The 16880-nt window shown below is 53.8% G+C and overlaps 5 protein-coding genes across 5 annotated transcripts; 4 read left to right on the top strand and 1 right to left on the bottom strand.

Moving 5' to 3' along the window:
• Nucleotides 1–448: 448 nt before the first annotated feature.
• On the top strand, nt 449–1567 carry ISF_04734 (peptidylarginine deiminase-like enzyme; the record flags this gene model as incomplete). Its single annotated transcript, XM_018848339.1, has 1 exon — nt 449–1567. One exon carries the CDS (start codon nt 449–451, stop codon nt 1565–1567), a length of 1119 nt encoding a protein of 372 aa, XP_018704674.1.
• A 2145-nt stretch (nt 1568–3712) lies between these two features.
• On the top strand, nt 3713–5919 carry ISF_04735 (NADPH-cytochrome P450 reductase; the record flags this gene model as incomplete). The annotated part of the gene is made up of 2 exons (XM_018848340.1): nt 3713–5767; nt 5902–5919. The coding sequence occupies 2 exons, from the start codon at nt 3713–3715 to the stop codon at nt 5917–5919; spliced, it is 2073 nt and encodes a 690-aa protein (XP_018704675.1).
• Nucleotides 5920–9782: 3863 nt separating this feature from the next.
• On the top strand, nt 9783–11718 carry ISF_04736 (RNA binding protein MSSP-2; the record flags this gene model as incomplete). Its single annotated transcript, XM_018848341.1, has 7 exons — nt 9783–10648; nt 10699–10789; nt 10840–10929; nt 10980–11071; nt 11129–11386; nt 11435–11506; nt 11556–11718. 7 exons carry the CDS (start codon nt 9783–9785, stop codon nt 11716–11718), a joined length of 1632 nt encoding a protein of 543 aa, XP_018704676.1.
• A 387-nt stretch (nt 11719–12105) lies between these two features.
• Nucleotides 12106–13378, bottom strand: ISF_04737 (RIO kinase; the record flags this gene model as incomplete). The annotated part of the gene is made up of 2 exons (XM_018848342.1): nt 12106–13257; nt 13316–13378. The coding sequence occupies 2 exons, from the start codon at nt 13376–13378 to the stop codon at nt 12106–12108; spliced, it is 1215 nt and encodes a 404-aa protein (XP_018704677.1).
• Nucleotides 13379–13871: 493 nt separating this feature from the next.
• ISF_04738 (26S proteasome regulatory subunit rpn1) lies at nt 13872–16737 on the top strand (the record flags this gene model as incomplete). Its single annotated transcript, XM_018848343.1, has 4 exons — nt 13872–13989; nt 14047–14123; nt 14178–16646; nt 16711–16737. 4 exons carry the CDS (start codon nt 13872–13874, stop codon nt 16735–16737), a joined length of 2691 nt encoding a protein of 896 aa, XP_018704678.1.
• Between the last annotated feature and the right edge of the window lie 143 nt (nt 16738–16880).

A 16880-nucleotide genomic window follows, 5' to 3' on the forward strand; every position in this document is an offset into this window, starting at 1 on the left:
ACGCGGGCGCCGGTTTTCACAGCATGAAGCAGATATCGAGAAAGCTAGTCCAGAGTACGAAAAACACAACACGGAGTATACAGAAACGTTAAGAACTACTGTCTTGGCTGGGCCGGGTCCGCGGACGCCGGGTCCCGCGGGCATGCCGCCTAAAGCGCATCGGGCGCATCACGCTGATCGGCCAGCAGGCGTCAAGTTTAAACAGACAAACTACGGCTTGACCAACTCTGTTTCGGCCCCTAGGTTAAACATGCAGCAATGGCGCATGCAGCTTCCCATAAGAAACAGGCTTCTCAAGGCTCCAGGTCGCTACACTGTGCAACTCTTATATGAAGCCTCATCTGGCCCCTCGACTTCGTTCTGGCCCTGTCCTCATCAAACACATTCAGCAAGATACTCAAGGCGGTTCACTACGACTTCTCAACTATCCATATCAAATTGCTACAGAATGGCGCAGCTTCATTCCTCGTCGGAGCAACAGGCGTATCATCGTCCTGCCGAAAATGGAAAACACCAGTTTGTACTTTTTGCCTGGCCCGGGGATAGCATCAAGTACTTCGACCTTGTTCCGGGGGGGCGGGCCGCGGTCAAGGAGACCATCTCCGCCATTGCCGAGGCTGTAGCACGGTTCGAACCCGTGAAACTGCTCGTCGAGGAAGCTGACCTCGAGGCAGCCCGGGCACGCTTCTCTGGTAGCAACGTGAAGAATACGCACACCATCGACATCTGCACAGTCAGCACCGGCTGCCCAGATATATGGATGAGGGATCTTGCGCCCACGTTTACCGTCAGCGACGCCGGCAAGCTGCACGGCGTCGACTTCAATTTCAACAACTGGGGAGACAGAATACACTCTGAAGCAAGCCGGCAGCTAGCCAGGTCTCTTCTTGCAGCGCTCGACATCCCGCGCGTCCCGTCGTCCATCGTCACCGAGGGCGGTGCCATCGAGATCGACGGCCAGGGCACCATGCTCGCCAGCGAGAGCTCTATCCTCAACGAAAACCGCAACCCCGGTAGGACGCAGGCTCAGGTCGAGGCTGAGCTAAGCCGTAATCTCGGCGTGCGCAAGTTCATCTGGGTGCCCGGGCGGAACGGCGTGGACTCCACCGACTTCCACATTGACGCGGTGGCCCGGTTCGTCCGCCCCGGCGTGATCCTTTGCTCCCAGCCGCGTGACGTGCCGGCCGGGAAGAGCAAGGCGGAGGATGAGTGGATCGAGGCGCATCGGGAGGTGCGCCGGATCCTGGCCGCCGCCACGGACGCGCAGGGCCGGCCGCTTGAGGTCGTCGAGGTGCTAGAGCCGCGAATCACAGAACAGTGCCAGCTGCAGGGCGTGGCGCAGGAAGCGCCCGACGGCTCCCGCGCCGTCTTTAGCTACGCCAACTATCTTCTGGTGGATGGCGGCGTGATACTTTCCCAATTTGGTGACGTAGAGGCGGATGCGGCGGCTTTGGACACGGTGAGCAGGCTGTTTTCAGAGAGGGAAGTGGTGCCCATCAATGCGCGTTGGTTGGGCATTTTCGGCGGTGGTATCCATTGCGTTTCACAGGAGGTTCCTCTGGTCTAAAGAAGTTTATAGCATCATTATCAGTAGATAAATGCGGAATCAAGCGACCATGTCATAGCCGTTTTACTACCCTTAGTCAGTTCCAGTCACGGTCTTTCGGGAAAATATTGTTGTGCGTTGAATAAATGTATTTTCTTGGCGATGATAGTGCGCCGGCAACTATAGACGGGTCTTGGAAAGCAGAGTCCTTGGTTGGAACACGCAGCAACGTGCCGAACGGCGGAAGTTGAAATCACACTAGCAACAGCAATATGACGACGGCCGCGTTGAGCCGGAGACCGTTTTCCGATGACAGGTTCATCTCGTCCGCGTATGTAGCTCCCGGTCGTCTTGCCGAGAACGTTGCTGCAAGGAAGGCAAGAAAAAAGGGGCACCGTGGCCGGAGGCCGACATGGTCGACCCCCGCAGTCTCGCACTCTCGGGAGCACGATCGGAATGTCGAGCCTCCGCATGGTCCGAGGCGACCGGAACAGGTGGGTCCGCTGCGTCGACAGTGTGTCATGTTGAAAGCATGTGGTCTTTCGGTTTTCCTTCTATCTCGATCTATTGCGGCTGTGCCTGGTCACCCCCAGGTCGCGTGAGGAATTGTTCTCACATGCCGCCCAAAAGAGCCGGATATGGTGAACGCCCGGGCCCGCGAACGGGGGAGGAAGCTACAATTTCTGTCCCCGCGCCCGAGAGATTCTAGTTGGCGGGGACTTACTCCGCAGTGTAGACTGTAGTGTGTGCCAGTGCGACAGCTGTGCTGGAAGTTTTGCGGTGCCTTTCCCCGGGCTAGTTTATTGGGTGGAATTAATGTGCGGTTTCCGCAAGAAGGAGGCTCGGAAATGCGAGTCCGCGCCATCGGCATGCAACGGCCGCCAGTCAAGCCACGCAATAGTCATAGTAATTTGAGCATCGCGTGGTATAATCTTTTGACTGGCCAGGTTCGCGTCATGTCGGTTTTTCTCGCCGATGAGCAGATGGGTCGCTTCGATTTCGGAATCGCAGTACAGTCAGATTGCGACAAGGTTTGTCCGCTTCGCTTAGTTGGCCGTGGCCCAGGAATGGCGCGGCTTCCGCCGCACAGCCTTAGTGTGTCCGCCAGCGCCGGGTAGAAGGTGCTGGAAAGCCACAATGATCACATGCTGAGTACGTGGTTAAGGCTCTGAACGTGGCGGGTCTTGTCGCTTTGTAGGTCTTTCGCACATTTATTGCGATTAGCACTCGAAGGTCGCAACCTTGAGACGGGTTTTAGACACTGGCACAAAGACCAGCTTCAGGTCTGTAGCGTTACGTATTCTGTAGCAGAACGTACAGTATGCCAATTTTTGAATAGAACCGGAGATGCAGGCTTCTTCCGGTAAGCCAGACCCTTATTTTCCAGCGGTCCTGTCGTAGCTCCGCATCACCTCAGTCCAACCACAGCGTTGGTGCGACTGGTAGGCAAGGCTGGCCAGGCGGCGGCTTTCAGCGAGTGGTAGTACTGCGTATGCGAGTTTCCTGGTGAGGTGTCCGAACAGTAAGCTGTACTAAGATGCACATTGATCCGTACTGTGCGAGCCAAGGAAGTCGAAGTGGCGGCCGCGATCTCGGCGTTTGGGTTCGCACAGTAACGATAGTAGGAGGCATGTCCTTCCCAAAGCCCAAGGGGACCGACATCCGGAAAATCAAACCGGCTGTTAAGAAGGGCTGTTCGAGATGGATTCGAATCCGTCGCCATGATGCCGATCTCAACTCTATTGTGCCGTCGGCGGTGTTGCTCAGCTAGCGTTCCGGCCGAGCCAGCCAGCCCTGGATTTTTTTTTTTGTTCGCACATCAGCCCACCCACTCCACCTGGCCTCCTCGGGAATCCCCAACTCCAGCGTCCTCCATCCATCCACTACGGCCGACAAACCCGCCTTTGCTGTCCTCTAAATTTCTCCATTCTCTAGTCTTTGCAGAGCGCAACAGTATCTCGGTGTCTGGAGTCATCACAAGCGCTCTTGTCGTTCTGCCCGCTCTTTCGTCTCTCTACTGTTTACATATTGGGATAATCACCTTACCGCCGTGCACAGGAGGCTCGCCGCACTCGGACTGCCTCAGCATATAGCCTTGTCGTCGTCCCCTCTCCTATCGTCCCTCCCCCGCCGCCGCTCCGTCTCCTGTCCTGCCGCACCCTCGCAATGGCCGATCTTGACACTCTCGATCTCATAGTCCTGGGAGCCATTCTCCTGGGCACCATTGCCTACTTCACCAAGGGCAAACTATGGGGCGTCGTCAAGGACCCCTATGCCAGCTCCTTTGCGGCCAATGCCGGCCAGAAGCCAGGTCGCACCAGGAACTTTATCGAGAAGATGGACGAGACCAACAAGAACTGCATCGTATTCTACGGCTCCCAGACCGGCACCGCTGAGGACTATGCTTCGCGTCTGGCCAAGGAGGGCAAGAGCCGCTACGGTCTCAACACCATGGTCGCTGATCTTGAGGATTACGACTACGATAACCTCGACGAATTCCCCTCGGACAAGATTGTCATGTTCGTCCTCGCCACCTATGGTGAGGGTGAGCCCACCGATAATGCTGTCGAATTCTACGAGCACATTCGCAGTGATGACGTCTCCTTTACCAACGGCAGCTCCCTGGAAAACCTCAAGTACGTCGCCTTTGGTCTCGGCAACAACACCTACGAGCACTACAACTCCGTCGTCCGCCGCGTTGACGAGACCCTCACCAAGCTCGGCGCAACCCGTATCGGCGTTGCCGGTGAAGGTGACGACGGCGCCGGTACCATGGAGGAGGACTTCCTCGCCTGGAAGGATCCCATGTGGGCTGCACTCGCCGAGAGCATGGGCCTCGAGGAGCGCGAGGCTATCTACGAGCCTACCTTTGCCATTGTCGACCGCGAGACTCTGACAGCCGATTCCGAGGAAGTTTACCTCGGCGAACCTAACAAGAACTATCTCCAGGGAACCCCCAAGGGCCCTTACAACGCCCAGAACCCCTACACCGCTGTGGTCGCCGAGTCGCGTGAGCTCTTCAAGTCCAAGGACCGCAGCTGCATCCACATGGAAATCGACATCTCTGGCTCCAACCTTTCCTACCAGACCGGTGACCACATCGCTGTCTGGCCGTCCAACGCCGGCTACCATGTCGACCTGTTCCTGAAGGCCCTCGGCCTTACCGACAAGCGCAACGACGTCATCAGCATCAAGGCACTCGAACCCACTGCCAAGGTCCCCTTTCCTACGCCCACCACTTACGACGCTATTGCGCGCTACCACATGGAGGTTTGCGCCCCTGTATCTCGCCAGATGATCTCGACCCTCGCCCCCTTCTCGCCCACCGACAAGATCAAGGCCGAGATGACGCGCCTCGGAAGCGACAAGGACTACTTCCACGAGAAGACAGGTCACTCATTCTACAACATTGCCCAGTTCCTGACTGTCCTCGGCGATGGCGCCACGTGGGACAAGATTCCCTTCTCCGCCTTCATCGAGGGCCTTAACAAGCTCCAGCCCCGCTACTACTCCATCTCGTCCTCGTCGCTCGTCCAGCCCAAGAAGGTCGCCATCACCGCCGTCGTTGAGACCCAGGTGCTGCCAGCGCAGGAGGTTCCCTTCCGCGGTGTTGCCACCCATTTCATCGCCGCCCTGGCCGACAAGCAGAATAACGGCGCCAAGTCGGACGTCTACGACCTCACCTACCAGATCGTCGGCCCCCGCGCGCGCCACACCGGCACCCACCTGCCCGTTCACATCCGTCACTCTAACTTCAAGCTGCCATCGGACCCCGGTCGCCCTGTTATCATGGTCGGTCCCGGCACCGGCGTTGCACCGTTCCGCGCATTTGTCCAGGAGCGGGCCAAGCAGGCCCAGGACGGTGTCGAGGTCGGCAAGACGCTGCTCTTCTTCGGCAGCCGCAATGCCAAGGAGGACTACCTCTACGAGGAGGAGTGGACCGAGTACAAGAAGGCCCTTGGCGACAAGTTCGAGCTCGTCACGGCCTTTTCGCGCGACACCGCCAAGAAGGTCTACGTCCAGCACCGACTCAAGGAGAACGGCGAAGAGGTTCACGAGCTGCTCCAGAAGAAGGCTCTCTTCTACGTCTGCGGGGATGCCGCCCGCATGGCTCGCGAGGTCAACACTACGCTTGCCCAGATCATTGCCGAATACCGCAAGGTCACTCCTGCCAAGGCCGACGAGGTTGTTAAATCGATGAGAGCCGCCAATCAATACCAGGTACGTCTACCAACCTATCCATGTGCGGTGCTTTATATCCATGTTTTTGGGCAATGAAACACGTGCCTTGACTGGATGCTAAAAAATCCGCTTTTAACTTGCTGGATTTTGATGCTAACCTGGTTCTTTCATAGGAGGATGTTTGGTCTTGATCGCGACACACCTCGTTAGATAGACTGCTTGCTCCCCACGGGGTAGACTTGGAGAAATTAAAATGACCATATTAATGAACGGTTTGGATGGGGTACAACATGATCAGGGATGCTCATAGACTTTGAACGTATTTGTTGTTGTTGTTGTTGTTTTTCTCATATCAGCTAGATGGTAATACGTTTCGTTTTCTTTGGATCATCTCCCGTTGGTGAATTTTGCTGCTTCCTTCGCATCTGTTGCATATTGCCTTGGCCAATCCACACACAGGGGTACACGGGAGGCAGGTAATTGTGGCAAGATTCGTTTTAGCGAGAGTCGTCTATCGATTGGGGTGGCGCTCAGGGCGGAGCTTAATCTTTGGTCTCACATTTGCCGTTGCCCCGAGAAAACAAAGAAGAGTGAAGAAGAACTCCGTATGACCAGTGTCAAAAGGGAGGTCGCTCGCCGCCCTTGGGGGGCTCCCCATTCCGACGCGGAACTTTGTCGCGAAGTGGCGCCATCCTTACTGCATAGCAGAGAGCCACCTCAGGCATTTCGACGGTCGTTTGGACAAGTTCTGTCAGTTCTTCATCTGTCTACGGATCATGCTATAACGCTCGTCGTCATATGCCCTCCCTGCCAGCAATGAAGGGGTTGGGAAATCGGTCGACTCGCGCTTGAATTGATCCAAATTCATCAAGGACTGATTAGTCGTTGTAATTCACTGACTGTGATATCTTTCCAGCCGCGTGTCTATCCGATGTAGATGAGAGACAAGGTATGTCCGAGTGATATCGGAGCTCGATGTTCCTCCTGTGCACAACAATCAGCTGCGCGGAAGACTCGTCTTGTCCAGGCAGACCATGTGTTTTAGTACTGTTCAGCTGAAGCGAATTGCCAGATTCAAGACGAGAGCGACAATGAGGTTGAGGCCAAAAATTTTCTCTGAAAACGGTATGGTCACGGCATTGTCCCCCGCACCAGCAAGGAGGGTTACGACCCGTGATGCGGGAGACGCTCTGAAGCAGCTGAATGGGCGGGGGCATGGCTCGCGGCAACAAAGATGGGCACGATGATCTGTATTGCCAGGTAGTAATTGGAATCGAGCTAGAACCGAGCTCCTTAACATATCCACTGCGGAGATGTAACGTTGTTGGCTAACGACAGTTCTTTCCACGACAAAGGTCTGGAGGAACATGTGCGAAAGCTACACGAGATGAGGCACACAACAAGGTCGGTCGGTCCGCAAGGGTAGATCTACGGTGGCACAAAACATAACGAGTGCTCAATGCTTTGGGTGGCGAGAATTTGCCTTCAGCTTCCACGACACTCTCGGCGATACTTTGGGGAATGACTTTCGGGCTGCCCGACTGCCAGGTTCCCATCGCTCCAGGGGTCCTGTAGAAAGTAGTCAACCCAGCGTCCAATCCGTGGCCTGGGAGAGACTTCCCTTTTATTCTCAGGCATTCTGTGATACGGAACCCCCCTGTTTCGTCACATCAAAACCAATAGATGGGGTTTTGTGTCCAGATACTGTTTCTGCCAGTAAAAAGTGATACCGGGCTTGCTTTTTCGAGGGGTTGACAGTCGGCCCACCAGTCGGCGCAGGTCAGTCGGGCTGAAAGCGTGCAACAAGGAGTCCAGTAAAAATGTCTGTCATTTATACGAATACACTGGTATGGGCAAGCATGGGTAGCAAAAGCAAGCATGGGCTTTTTTGGGGCCTGGCGTACCACTTTGTGCAGAACAAAGAAATGTGCCATGGGGCTCGAAAATGAGTAGTTATCATTTATCGATTTCCTTTTTTCCTATGAACGCATACCACAGTTAGTGGCCAAGGAGAAAAAGAAAAGAAAAATACGAATAAAAAGGAGAGAAGAAGAGGGACGACGAAATTCTTCATGACGGGGTCAAAGATAGTACGGAGTAGATGGGTAACATCCATCATCAAGACTGCTGGGGTACCTAGGTATCAGTGGCCCCGTCGCCTGCCAAAGATGGTCGAAGTCGCATGGCCGCCGGGTCAAGATGAATGTTGCGGGAGATCATTGTCTGAGGGAGGCGTGCCGACGCCTTGACCTTGGCAAGGGGCGAATCACCGCTCCGGCGAGTGTCTGAGAAGCAACGGAAAAAGAAACGATAATGGGTTGCCCACTCGTGCTGCAGCAGGTGGCTGGCCGGCTAGTTCGTCTGAATCGTTTAGATAAAATTTCCCGGCGTATAAGCAAGGAATATCCCAATCGCATTGTCGTTTTTGTTTTCGCAGTAATTAATTCGCATTTTCGCCTGCTCGTTCTGTTGTTTCCCGCATTTCTTACGCATCTGCGCCGCCTAGTGTAAGTATACATACAGGCGCAACGCCGCCGTCCGTTTGCCAGACTAATCACTTTGCAGTCTTTTATTGTTATTCTGCAAAAATACTCATACTTTTGCCCGATTGCCGCCGTTCCTTGATCTATTTTCTATCGCGCACAAGTCGGTACTCGTACAAATCGGCAACTCGTACAAAGGTCGACTCGTACGTCCCAGCTCGTGCACGCGCAACAGTGCAGTGCATGGTAGCGCGTTTGTGGACCGTCCTCTTTCCTCGTTCTTGTTTGGCAGTTATATCTTCTCTCGAGCGACTCGGCATTTCAGCTCCAGGTAGCTCTTTGTTGTCGAACGTTGTTGGGCTTTCGCTGCATTGTGCGCCGTTCGTCCTGCCAGGTTCTCGCCGTTCGTTGCGACTTCAGCCCACGCAATAGGTGATACGCCTGGTTACACGGGTACGACACAGACCTTCTGATTATTCAAATTGATATTGACGGAAGGAAATACAAACAGGTTGCTGGTCTTGAAGGCTGATTGTTCGATATCTCCATCTTGTTGCGGACAAAACGCCCTTAACCGACTGCCCTGACCGTCGTTCGCTTCCTCCTCAAAACGCCTGGCAGCTGTCACGACTGGCGATTCACAACCGCCGTGCAAACGAGAAACATCTTATTTCCTCGATCTAGAGCAGCCAAGGCGCTTCAAAGAGCTATCAGTTGGCACTTGTCAGTATTTTTTGCCTCTGCTGCGCCGCTCTTCCTCCCTCTGCAGCCATCGTCGGTTCGTGCAGGCGAAGCCCGTCCCCATTTGCTTTTCCATCCTCAACACCTGCCGCCTCAACATCGAGCGTCGTGACTACCTCGACACCGCCGCCCTTTCATCTTTAGGTAAGCCGCCTCGCTTGCAGTGCTACCTTTGTCCCTTTTATTTGTCGTCGTCTTCTCCTCCCTCTCCCATTCTTCTTCCTCTTCTCTTCATAGCATCACCAAACATTGGTCGCACGTCAACTCTCTACGCCTTGTCAAATTCCCATTCATCTTGCTTGATAGCTCTCCCTCTTATCCAATTTTGCAGTTATCTCTGCCAACCCCCAATTCGAACATCTCCGGCTAAAACACACGACTTTTTCCTCCCCCGCAGAGAAAAGGTGCTGTCCCTCAGATTCTTCTCACCTCCCCCTGTCGTTTCAGCCTACCTTTCCTGCGCCTTGTACACTCTACTTTGCTATTGTTCTTTCTCGCGGTTTTGATTTTTCATCACGATTAATGCCAGCGGCGGCTCTTCGTCCTTGCTAAGTCTCGTTGCTAACTGCCGAGCCTCAAAGCAGATCTTTGCTGCACTCGCGGCTGGTTGTTCGGTTATTAAGCCTCGTTAAAAGTAAACTTGTTGCTTTTGATCCTCAGGTATGTTTACGACTCCTTACTTCGACCGATTCCATTTCTATACACGGCACAGGACTTTTCTATCTTCCCAGTGCCTTGTCCAAGCATTCTGCACACCTTCGATGCTAACATGGATCGCCCTCTCTAGTGATCGCATGTCTTATTACTGCCAAACTCTTCACGACATCGGCATGGACGCAAATTCTGCAGTTGCTGCTTCGTATCTACCAACCCACGGACGCGGTGCTCATCATTCCCATATTCCGGCTCATGGGGGTGATCCTAACGCCTTGATAAATCAATTTGCCAACATTGGTCTCGGCGGCATGAGCATGCCTGGTGGCGCTGGCCCCGTTCCTATGGGCCCTGGGCACGCCTTCATGATGGGTTCCGATGGCCAATTTGTTCTTGCACCAATACCTGGCGGTGGCCAGCATCTCGGTATGGGCCACGGCAATGACGCACACTACCAGGGCTTCTCGATGCCGCATGGCAGCTACGCTGCACCATACGTCGGCGTTCCTCTTCCTCTCATGCCTTACACTCCCGGACGTGCCAATACTGGACACCATCGGGTGGATAGAGGCCAATCAGAGGTACCTGGTCTCGAAAATCGTCGCGGATCATACTCTACTACGGAGTCTACGCCCGCCACGCCATTCTACGGCGCCGTCTCTCATCGCGACAGTGGCCCCCGCGTTGCAAGTCTTGACCGATCTGCTTATACCACCCCTTCGCCTCAGCAAATTGGTCTTCCCACTCTTCATGCAGATGCTCCAAAAGCTACCTTTTCTGCTGTTTCGGAAGCCGCCCTTGATGAGCTTCTCAAGAAAGAGCCTGCCATCCCCAAAGCTGTTCCTGCCGTTTTCACCCCACCAAATCAGATGAAGTCTATCGAGCAGAGTCTTGACAACAGAATTCCAGGCAACCGCAACGTCTACATCCGGGGACTGCATCCGACCACGGATGACGAGCTTTTATTCCATTTCGCCTCTCGTTTTGGCGCCGTCGAGACTTCCAAGGCCATCATTGACACTGGCACTGGTGCCTGCAAAGGGTAGGCTATCAGTTCGCGTCTTCACGTTTGCAAACACTAATTATCCTCAGATTTGGCTTCGCAAAGTTCTTCACTTCGGAAGACTCCGAAATGTGCATTCGAGGCTTCCATAAGCTCGGATATGAAGTGGGATTTGCGCGAGTAGGTATACCCGACGATACCAGTCGAGCCAATGCTAACATGCTACGTAGGAATCATTCAACTCTCGCCTCAAGGCTGAGGGTGATGAGGGTTCTACAAATTTGTACATCTCCAATTTACCCAAGACCTTGACCGAAGTGGTGCGTGCACTATCCTCTGTTCGGCGGGATGATTACTGACTCTATCAAAGGAGCTTGGCACCATTTTTCTTGGCTACACCATTCTTTCCAGCAAGATTCTACGCGACAGTATGGGTAACAGTCGTGGCGTTGGCTTCGCTCGGTTAGCGTTCCTTGCTTGACATCGTCTTGGAGCTCTTATTCTGACCTCGTGCCACAGCTTCGAAACACGCGACGTCTGTGATGAAATCATTAGAAAATTCAACGGCGTCGGCATTGGTGAAGAGGGCTTGCTCATGAATATCCGTTACGCCGATACCCCATCACAGAAAGAGCTCAAGCGAGTTACTGCCGAGCGCCGTCAATTCCGGACCAACGAATATAACATCGGTGCCTATGGTACCCCTCTGGTTGGGTTGAACCCAACCTTGTATAATCAACATTCGCAGTGGCGCCGCTCCATTCCACAGTCTCGAAGGTACCTTTATTTATTCCCATACATTTCCAGCCATCTAACCCTGTGTAGTGGTTTGTCAGCTTCGTCGAATGGCGACAGCAGTGCTATGAGACACTCGGGTACCGCGCGCGGTCTTTCCGAGTATGAATCAAAGCACACTGTCTTGTCGTCTTTCTAACTTTCCGTTTAGGGCGGCTACAAGCTCGAGCACTGACGCTACTATCTCTACCCCCACTACTTCCGAGTTCGATGAGGGCACGACGATTCACGCCGATCATGCCGGAGCTGCCGTTGTAAAGAAAGAGAATGTGCCGACTTCGCCATCAATGGTGAAGAAAGAGCCCGCCAACTGAGCAGATGACGAATAATTCTAATGTTACAGCTGATTTTTTTGGAGTGCCGATGTGCACATGATATATTCCCTATACACGGATGTCTCGCTCTCAGGTAGTTGCATCACTTTATCTGCCGCTTCTTGGTGACAGCTTTTATATGTGCAACAAGCATATTATGTTCTATTATCAGATGTTTGATCCGCTTGCTGGATTGTGTTAATATTGTTTTTTATTTGTCACGGCTGTCGATGTCCTGTATTCTATTTATGAAAAACTGGGTGCAGTGACGAGGTAGTACATTTATCCCTGTCGCTGAATTAAAGCCTTCAAAAAATAAGTTGTGAAAGCTCCCGTAGGGGACGCTTTAACCTCTCATCTGGTGTATTATCATTTCATTGAGAAGTGTTATACTGTAAGTTGAGCCATGCTGTCATTAACCACATCTGCTGCATCTGCCGCATCTGCCGCATCTTCTGCCTCAATTCTGCCAATGACCACTGGGCCGGACTCTTCGCCAGAGCCATCCTCGTCGGTTTCGCTCTCTTCTTCTTCATCCTCCCCAGATTCATCCTCCGAGTTCTGGTCCGTCCTGGTTTCTCCCTTTTCTCTGATTGCTGCCTCCAAGTCTTTCAACATTTTCTTGGTGAAACCCGACGCCTCCACCGTCGCATCTAGTCTTGTCTTACCGCCTTTCCCGACAATCTTTTTGGCATCCTTAAAAAAAGGGCCAGGCTGGGTGCTTGTAAAGTGAAACCGACGCTGAAAAAACCTCTTGATACAGTTTACGTCGCGATCAAAATACATTTCAGCATTCTGATGTTCCATGGAAACCATTTGCGGAAAGTCAATGACAATCGGCTCGAGGGTGATTGTCTCCTCCCCAGCTTCATTTGTCGTTTTATTCTCTTTGATCAGGATATTGAATTCGTTAAAATCACCATGAATTAGCCCGTGCTCGGCAAGGCGTAGTATCAGAGAAATCAACTCGGAATATAGTACTGCAGGGTCCGGTACTTGGGATATTTGTCGAAGAGGGTGGGCGTCAATAAGCGTCATTACGATCGTGTGGCGCGATTGGCCGAGCGGCTGCGGGACAGGAAATCCTTCGTCGCGTAGAGCCTGCATAAAAGCGTATTCCTTCATAGCAGCAAGCCTCGACAGGTACATCCACGAGCCGGAAGACTTGTTGCGGAGGTAGTCACGGTTCGACTTGACCGTTCGGAACGAGATTCGGCCGAGGCGGTGGATCTTGAGGACCTGCTGCGCGCCGCTGTGGTCTGCGACGACCATAATGTCACTTTCCTTGCCGACACCGATTCTGCTGCCGACGCTGTAGACGATCTTCTTGCTGGAGTGCGTATGGAGGGCGAGGTAGTCGAGGCCGCCGTAGGTCAGCCGGTAGCCGTCGTATTTGGCTTCCTTGACTCGGGCAATGAGGCCGACTTTGGCGAGTGCGGATATGCTTTTGTGAACACCACTTGCGCCACCTCTTAATCGCGAAATTCTTTCGATAAGTGCTGTAGGGACGATTTCGTGATTTTTGCTTCCCAGTTCGACCTGCCAGCCATGTGTTAGACGTCGGCATGGTGGGCAAGCGTGAACAGACGTCACTTACGGCAGTGAGAACTCGCCAGTCCTCCGCTGCCAAATGACGCAGCGCTCTGGTATCCAACTTCATGACGACTGAGTGATATGCAACGAATATTGTATTTCGGGGGTTAAGCGCAGTCTTTTCTCGCTATGTAGGCGACGCAGGCGTCTTGGCGGGGTGGAAGAAATTTGGGGCCCAAAGAGGTTCTGATCTTATCGATACGTGCGTGGTGAAATACATGGCTTAATCATCGAGCCGTTACGCCACACCCACACGTGACTCCAGCGGGACGACAACCAGCTGGCGTAGGCGGCAGCGCCTCGCGTAACCCCGGGGCTCTGGGCAGAGTTGCTACGCCAGGTTCCAAGAGCTTTGCTGACAAGGCTCCATTACCTTCCATCGCTCTTCAACTCCAACGTACCAACCACGTTCGCTCGCCCCAGTACCGCGATTGCGCAGTTGCTTCCAATTTGTATACTATTATCTGCCGCAACTGTCCCGACCCTTTTCGTTGCTTGAGAGGACTCCTCCCTCAAGTTTCACAACCACCAGCGCCTGCCACATCTAGATCGTCGTCAACATGGCTCAAGACGCCGATCTGCCCAAGGCGGCCGACAAGGGAAAGGGAAAGGCTGTTGACGACCCTAAGAATGAGACTGCCGTCGTAAATGGTAAGAAGAAGGCTGACGACAAGGATGGTGAGTTGGGCCATGGCGACAAATGCGCCGCTTCTCACGATGCTAACCTGGCCGCAGCCGCCGCCGAGGAGGAGCTCAACGAAGAAGATCAGCAGCTCAAGGGCGAACTCGACATGATGGTCGAGCGACTAACGGTGCACATTGAGCTCAATCCGCCCACTTGCAAGGCGCAAGCTAACCATTGCTAGGAAACAAACAAAGAGCTTTACAAGACAGCCATTGAGGCCATGAAGACTTCGATAAAGACCTCCACATCATCGATGACGGCTGTACCGAAGCCTCTCAAGTTTCTAAGACCGCACTACGAAACTCTGACGAACCTGTACGAGGAGTGGCCCGCCGGCGACGACAAGACATCTCTCGCTGATGTTCTCTCCGTCATCGGCATGACATTTTCCGACGAGGACCGACAAGATACCCTGAAGTTCCGTCTTCTTGCGCCCACATCCGATATTGGCTCTTGGGGCCACGAATACGTTCGCCACTTGGCGCTGGAGATTGGTGAGGTCTACGGCAAGCGCATCAGCGCTGATGAGCCGACCAAAGATCTCATCGACCTCGCGCTAACCCTGGTTCCCCTGTTTATCCAGAGCAACCAGGAAGCGGACGCAGTGGATCTCATGAGTGAACTCGAGATCATCGATCAGATCCCGAAGCACGTCGACGAGAATACCTACTCCCGCGTCTGCCTGTACATGGTTAGCATGGTCAACCTCTTAACATACCCCGACAACGAGCAGTTTCTGCGCACCGCCCACAAGATCTACCTAGAGTATAAACAGTACGCCCGAGCGATGGTCTTAGCCATCAGACTTCACGATTACGACTTGATTCGCTCCGACTTTGTCAAGGCCGAGGATCCTGCTTTGAAGAAGCAGTTAGCCTTCCTTATTGCGCGCCAGAGGATAGCTCTCGAGCTGCCTGGAGATGACGAGCATCTTGACAACAGCTTGTCGAATCTAAGGCTAGCTGAATACTTCAAATCATTGGCCAAGGAGCTCAACATTCTCGAGCCGAAAACGACAGAAGACATCTACAAGAGCCACCTCGAAAGCAGCCGTGTTGCTGGCATGACCAACCTGGATTCTGCCAGACACAACCTTGCGGCCGCCTTCGTCAATGCCTTTGTCAATGCGGGCTTTGGCAAGGACAAGATGATGCTCACGGACGGCGAAAAGGAGACCTGGGTTTGGAAGACTAAAGGCGATGGTATGCTATCAACGGTTGCGTCTATGGGAACGCTCTTGCTGTGGGATATAGAAAATGGCCTCGACAAGATCGACCGCTACACATATGCCAACGAAGTTGAGATTTCCGCTGGATCTATGCTCGCCATCGGCATCATGAACAGTGGGATTCGCGTGGAATCAGAACCCGCGCTCGCACTTCTGGCCGATCCCGAGAAGCTCCAAACAGGTAACCCACTAGTCCGCACCGCTGCCATCATGGGCCTCGGCTTGTCCTATGCCGGTTCCAATAAGGAGGAACTCCTCGAACACCTACTGCCAATTGTCAGCGACTCTTCGCAGAGCATGCAACTTTCTGCCATGGCCGCTCTATCCTGCGGCATGATATTTGTTGGATCTTCTCACCCCGAAGTCAGTGAGGCCATCGTTACCACACTCATGGACGAGGACCGCAAGAACCAGCTCACTGATAAGTGGACGCGATTCCTCGCTCTTGGTCTTGGCCTTCTGTACTTTGGCCGTCAGGAAGAAGTTGACGTTATTCTCGAGACACTCAAGGCTGTTGAACACCCCATGGCCAAGCCCACCGCTGTCCTGGCCGAGATTTGCGCCTGGGCTGGCACCGGTGCTGTGCTCAAGATCCAGGAGATGTTACACATCTGCAACGAGCACAAGGAGGAGTCAGACGATAAGAAGGGCGATGAACTTCTCCAGGCGTACGCTGTGATTGGTATCGCTCTGGTTTCCATGGGAGAGGAGGTCGGCCAAGAAATGGTTCTGCGGCAGTTCGGCCACCTCATGCACTATGGCGAGGCCAACATTCGCAAGGCCGTCCCGCTCGCCATGGGTCTCATCAGCCCTAGCAACCCCCAGATGAAGGTATACGACACTCTGTCGCGATACAGCCATGACACCGACCCCGAGGTCGCCATCAATGCCATCTTCGCCATGGGCATGCTCGGTGCCGGCACCAACAACGCCCGTCTGGCCCAGCTACTCCGCCAGTTGGCCAGCTACTACCACCGCGATCAGGACGCCCTCTTTATGGTCCGCATCGCCCAGGGCCTCCTCCACATGGGCAAAGGCACCATGTCCATCAACCCATTCCACACCGACCGCCAGATCCTGTCCCGCGTCGCGGCCGCCGGTCTACTGGCCACCATAGTCGCCATGATCGACCCCAAGGAGTTTATCACCTCCAACTCGCACTATCTGCTGTACTTCATCGTCACCGCTATGCACCCCCGCTTCCTGGTGACGCTCGATGAGAACCTCCAGCCCCTCAAGGTCAACGTCCGCGTCGGTCAGGCCGTCGACGTCGTCGGCCAGGCCGGCCGCCCCAAGACCATCACCGGCTGGCAGACGCAGAGCACGCCGGTACTCCTGGCATACGGCGAGAGAGCAGAGCTGGAGGACGAGCAGTATATCAGCCTAAACAGCACGCTCGAGGGCTTGGTGATTCTGCGTAAGGTAAGCAAGCACGCACCGCCATGATTCGCAATTGTCCGTGCAGTACACTAACATGTCTTAACAGAACCCCGACTGGGAGGAAGAGCAATAAATAAATCATGATAACCTATCACGAGGTGTAGTCGACGAGCATGAAGTAATATCAGATTAGACGGTATTATTTTCTGTGATCTTGATATCAAGTTTCTTGGCTGGTATGGGCATGGAAGAGAGGTGCTGGCCCTGTATAGTAAT

Source organism: Cordyceps fumosorosea, assembly GCF_001636725.1.
Source record: "Cordyceps fumosorosea ARSEF 2679 chromosome Unknown scaffold_10, whole genome shotgun sequence".
Classification (NCBI taxonomy): domain Eukaryota; kingdom Fungi; phylum Ascomycota; class Sordariomycetes; order Hypocreales; family Cordycipitaceae; genus Cordyceps; species Cordyceps fumosorosea.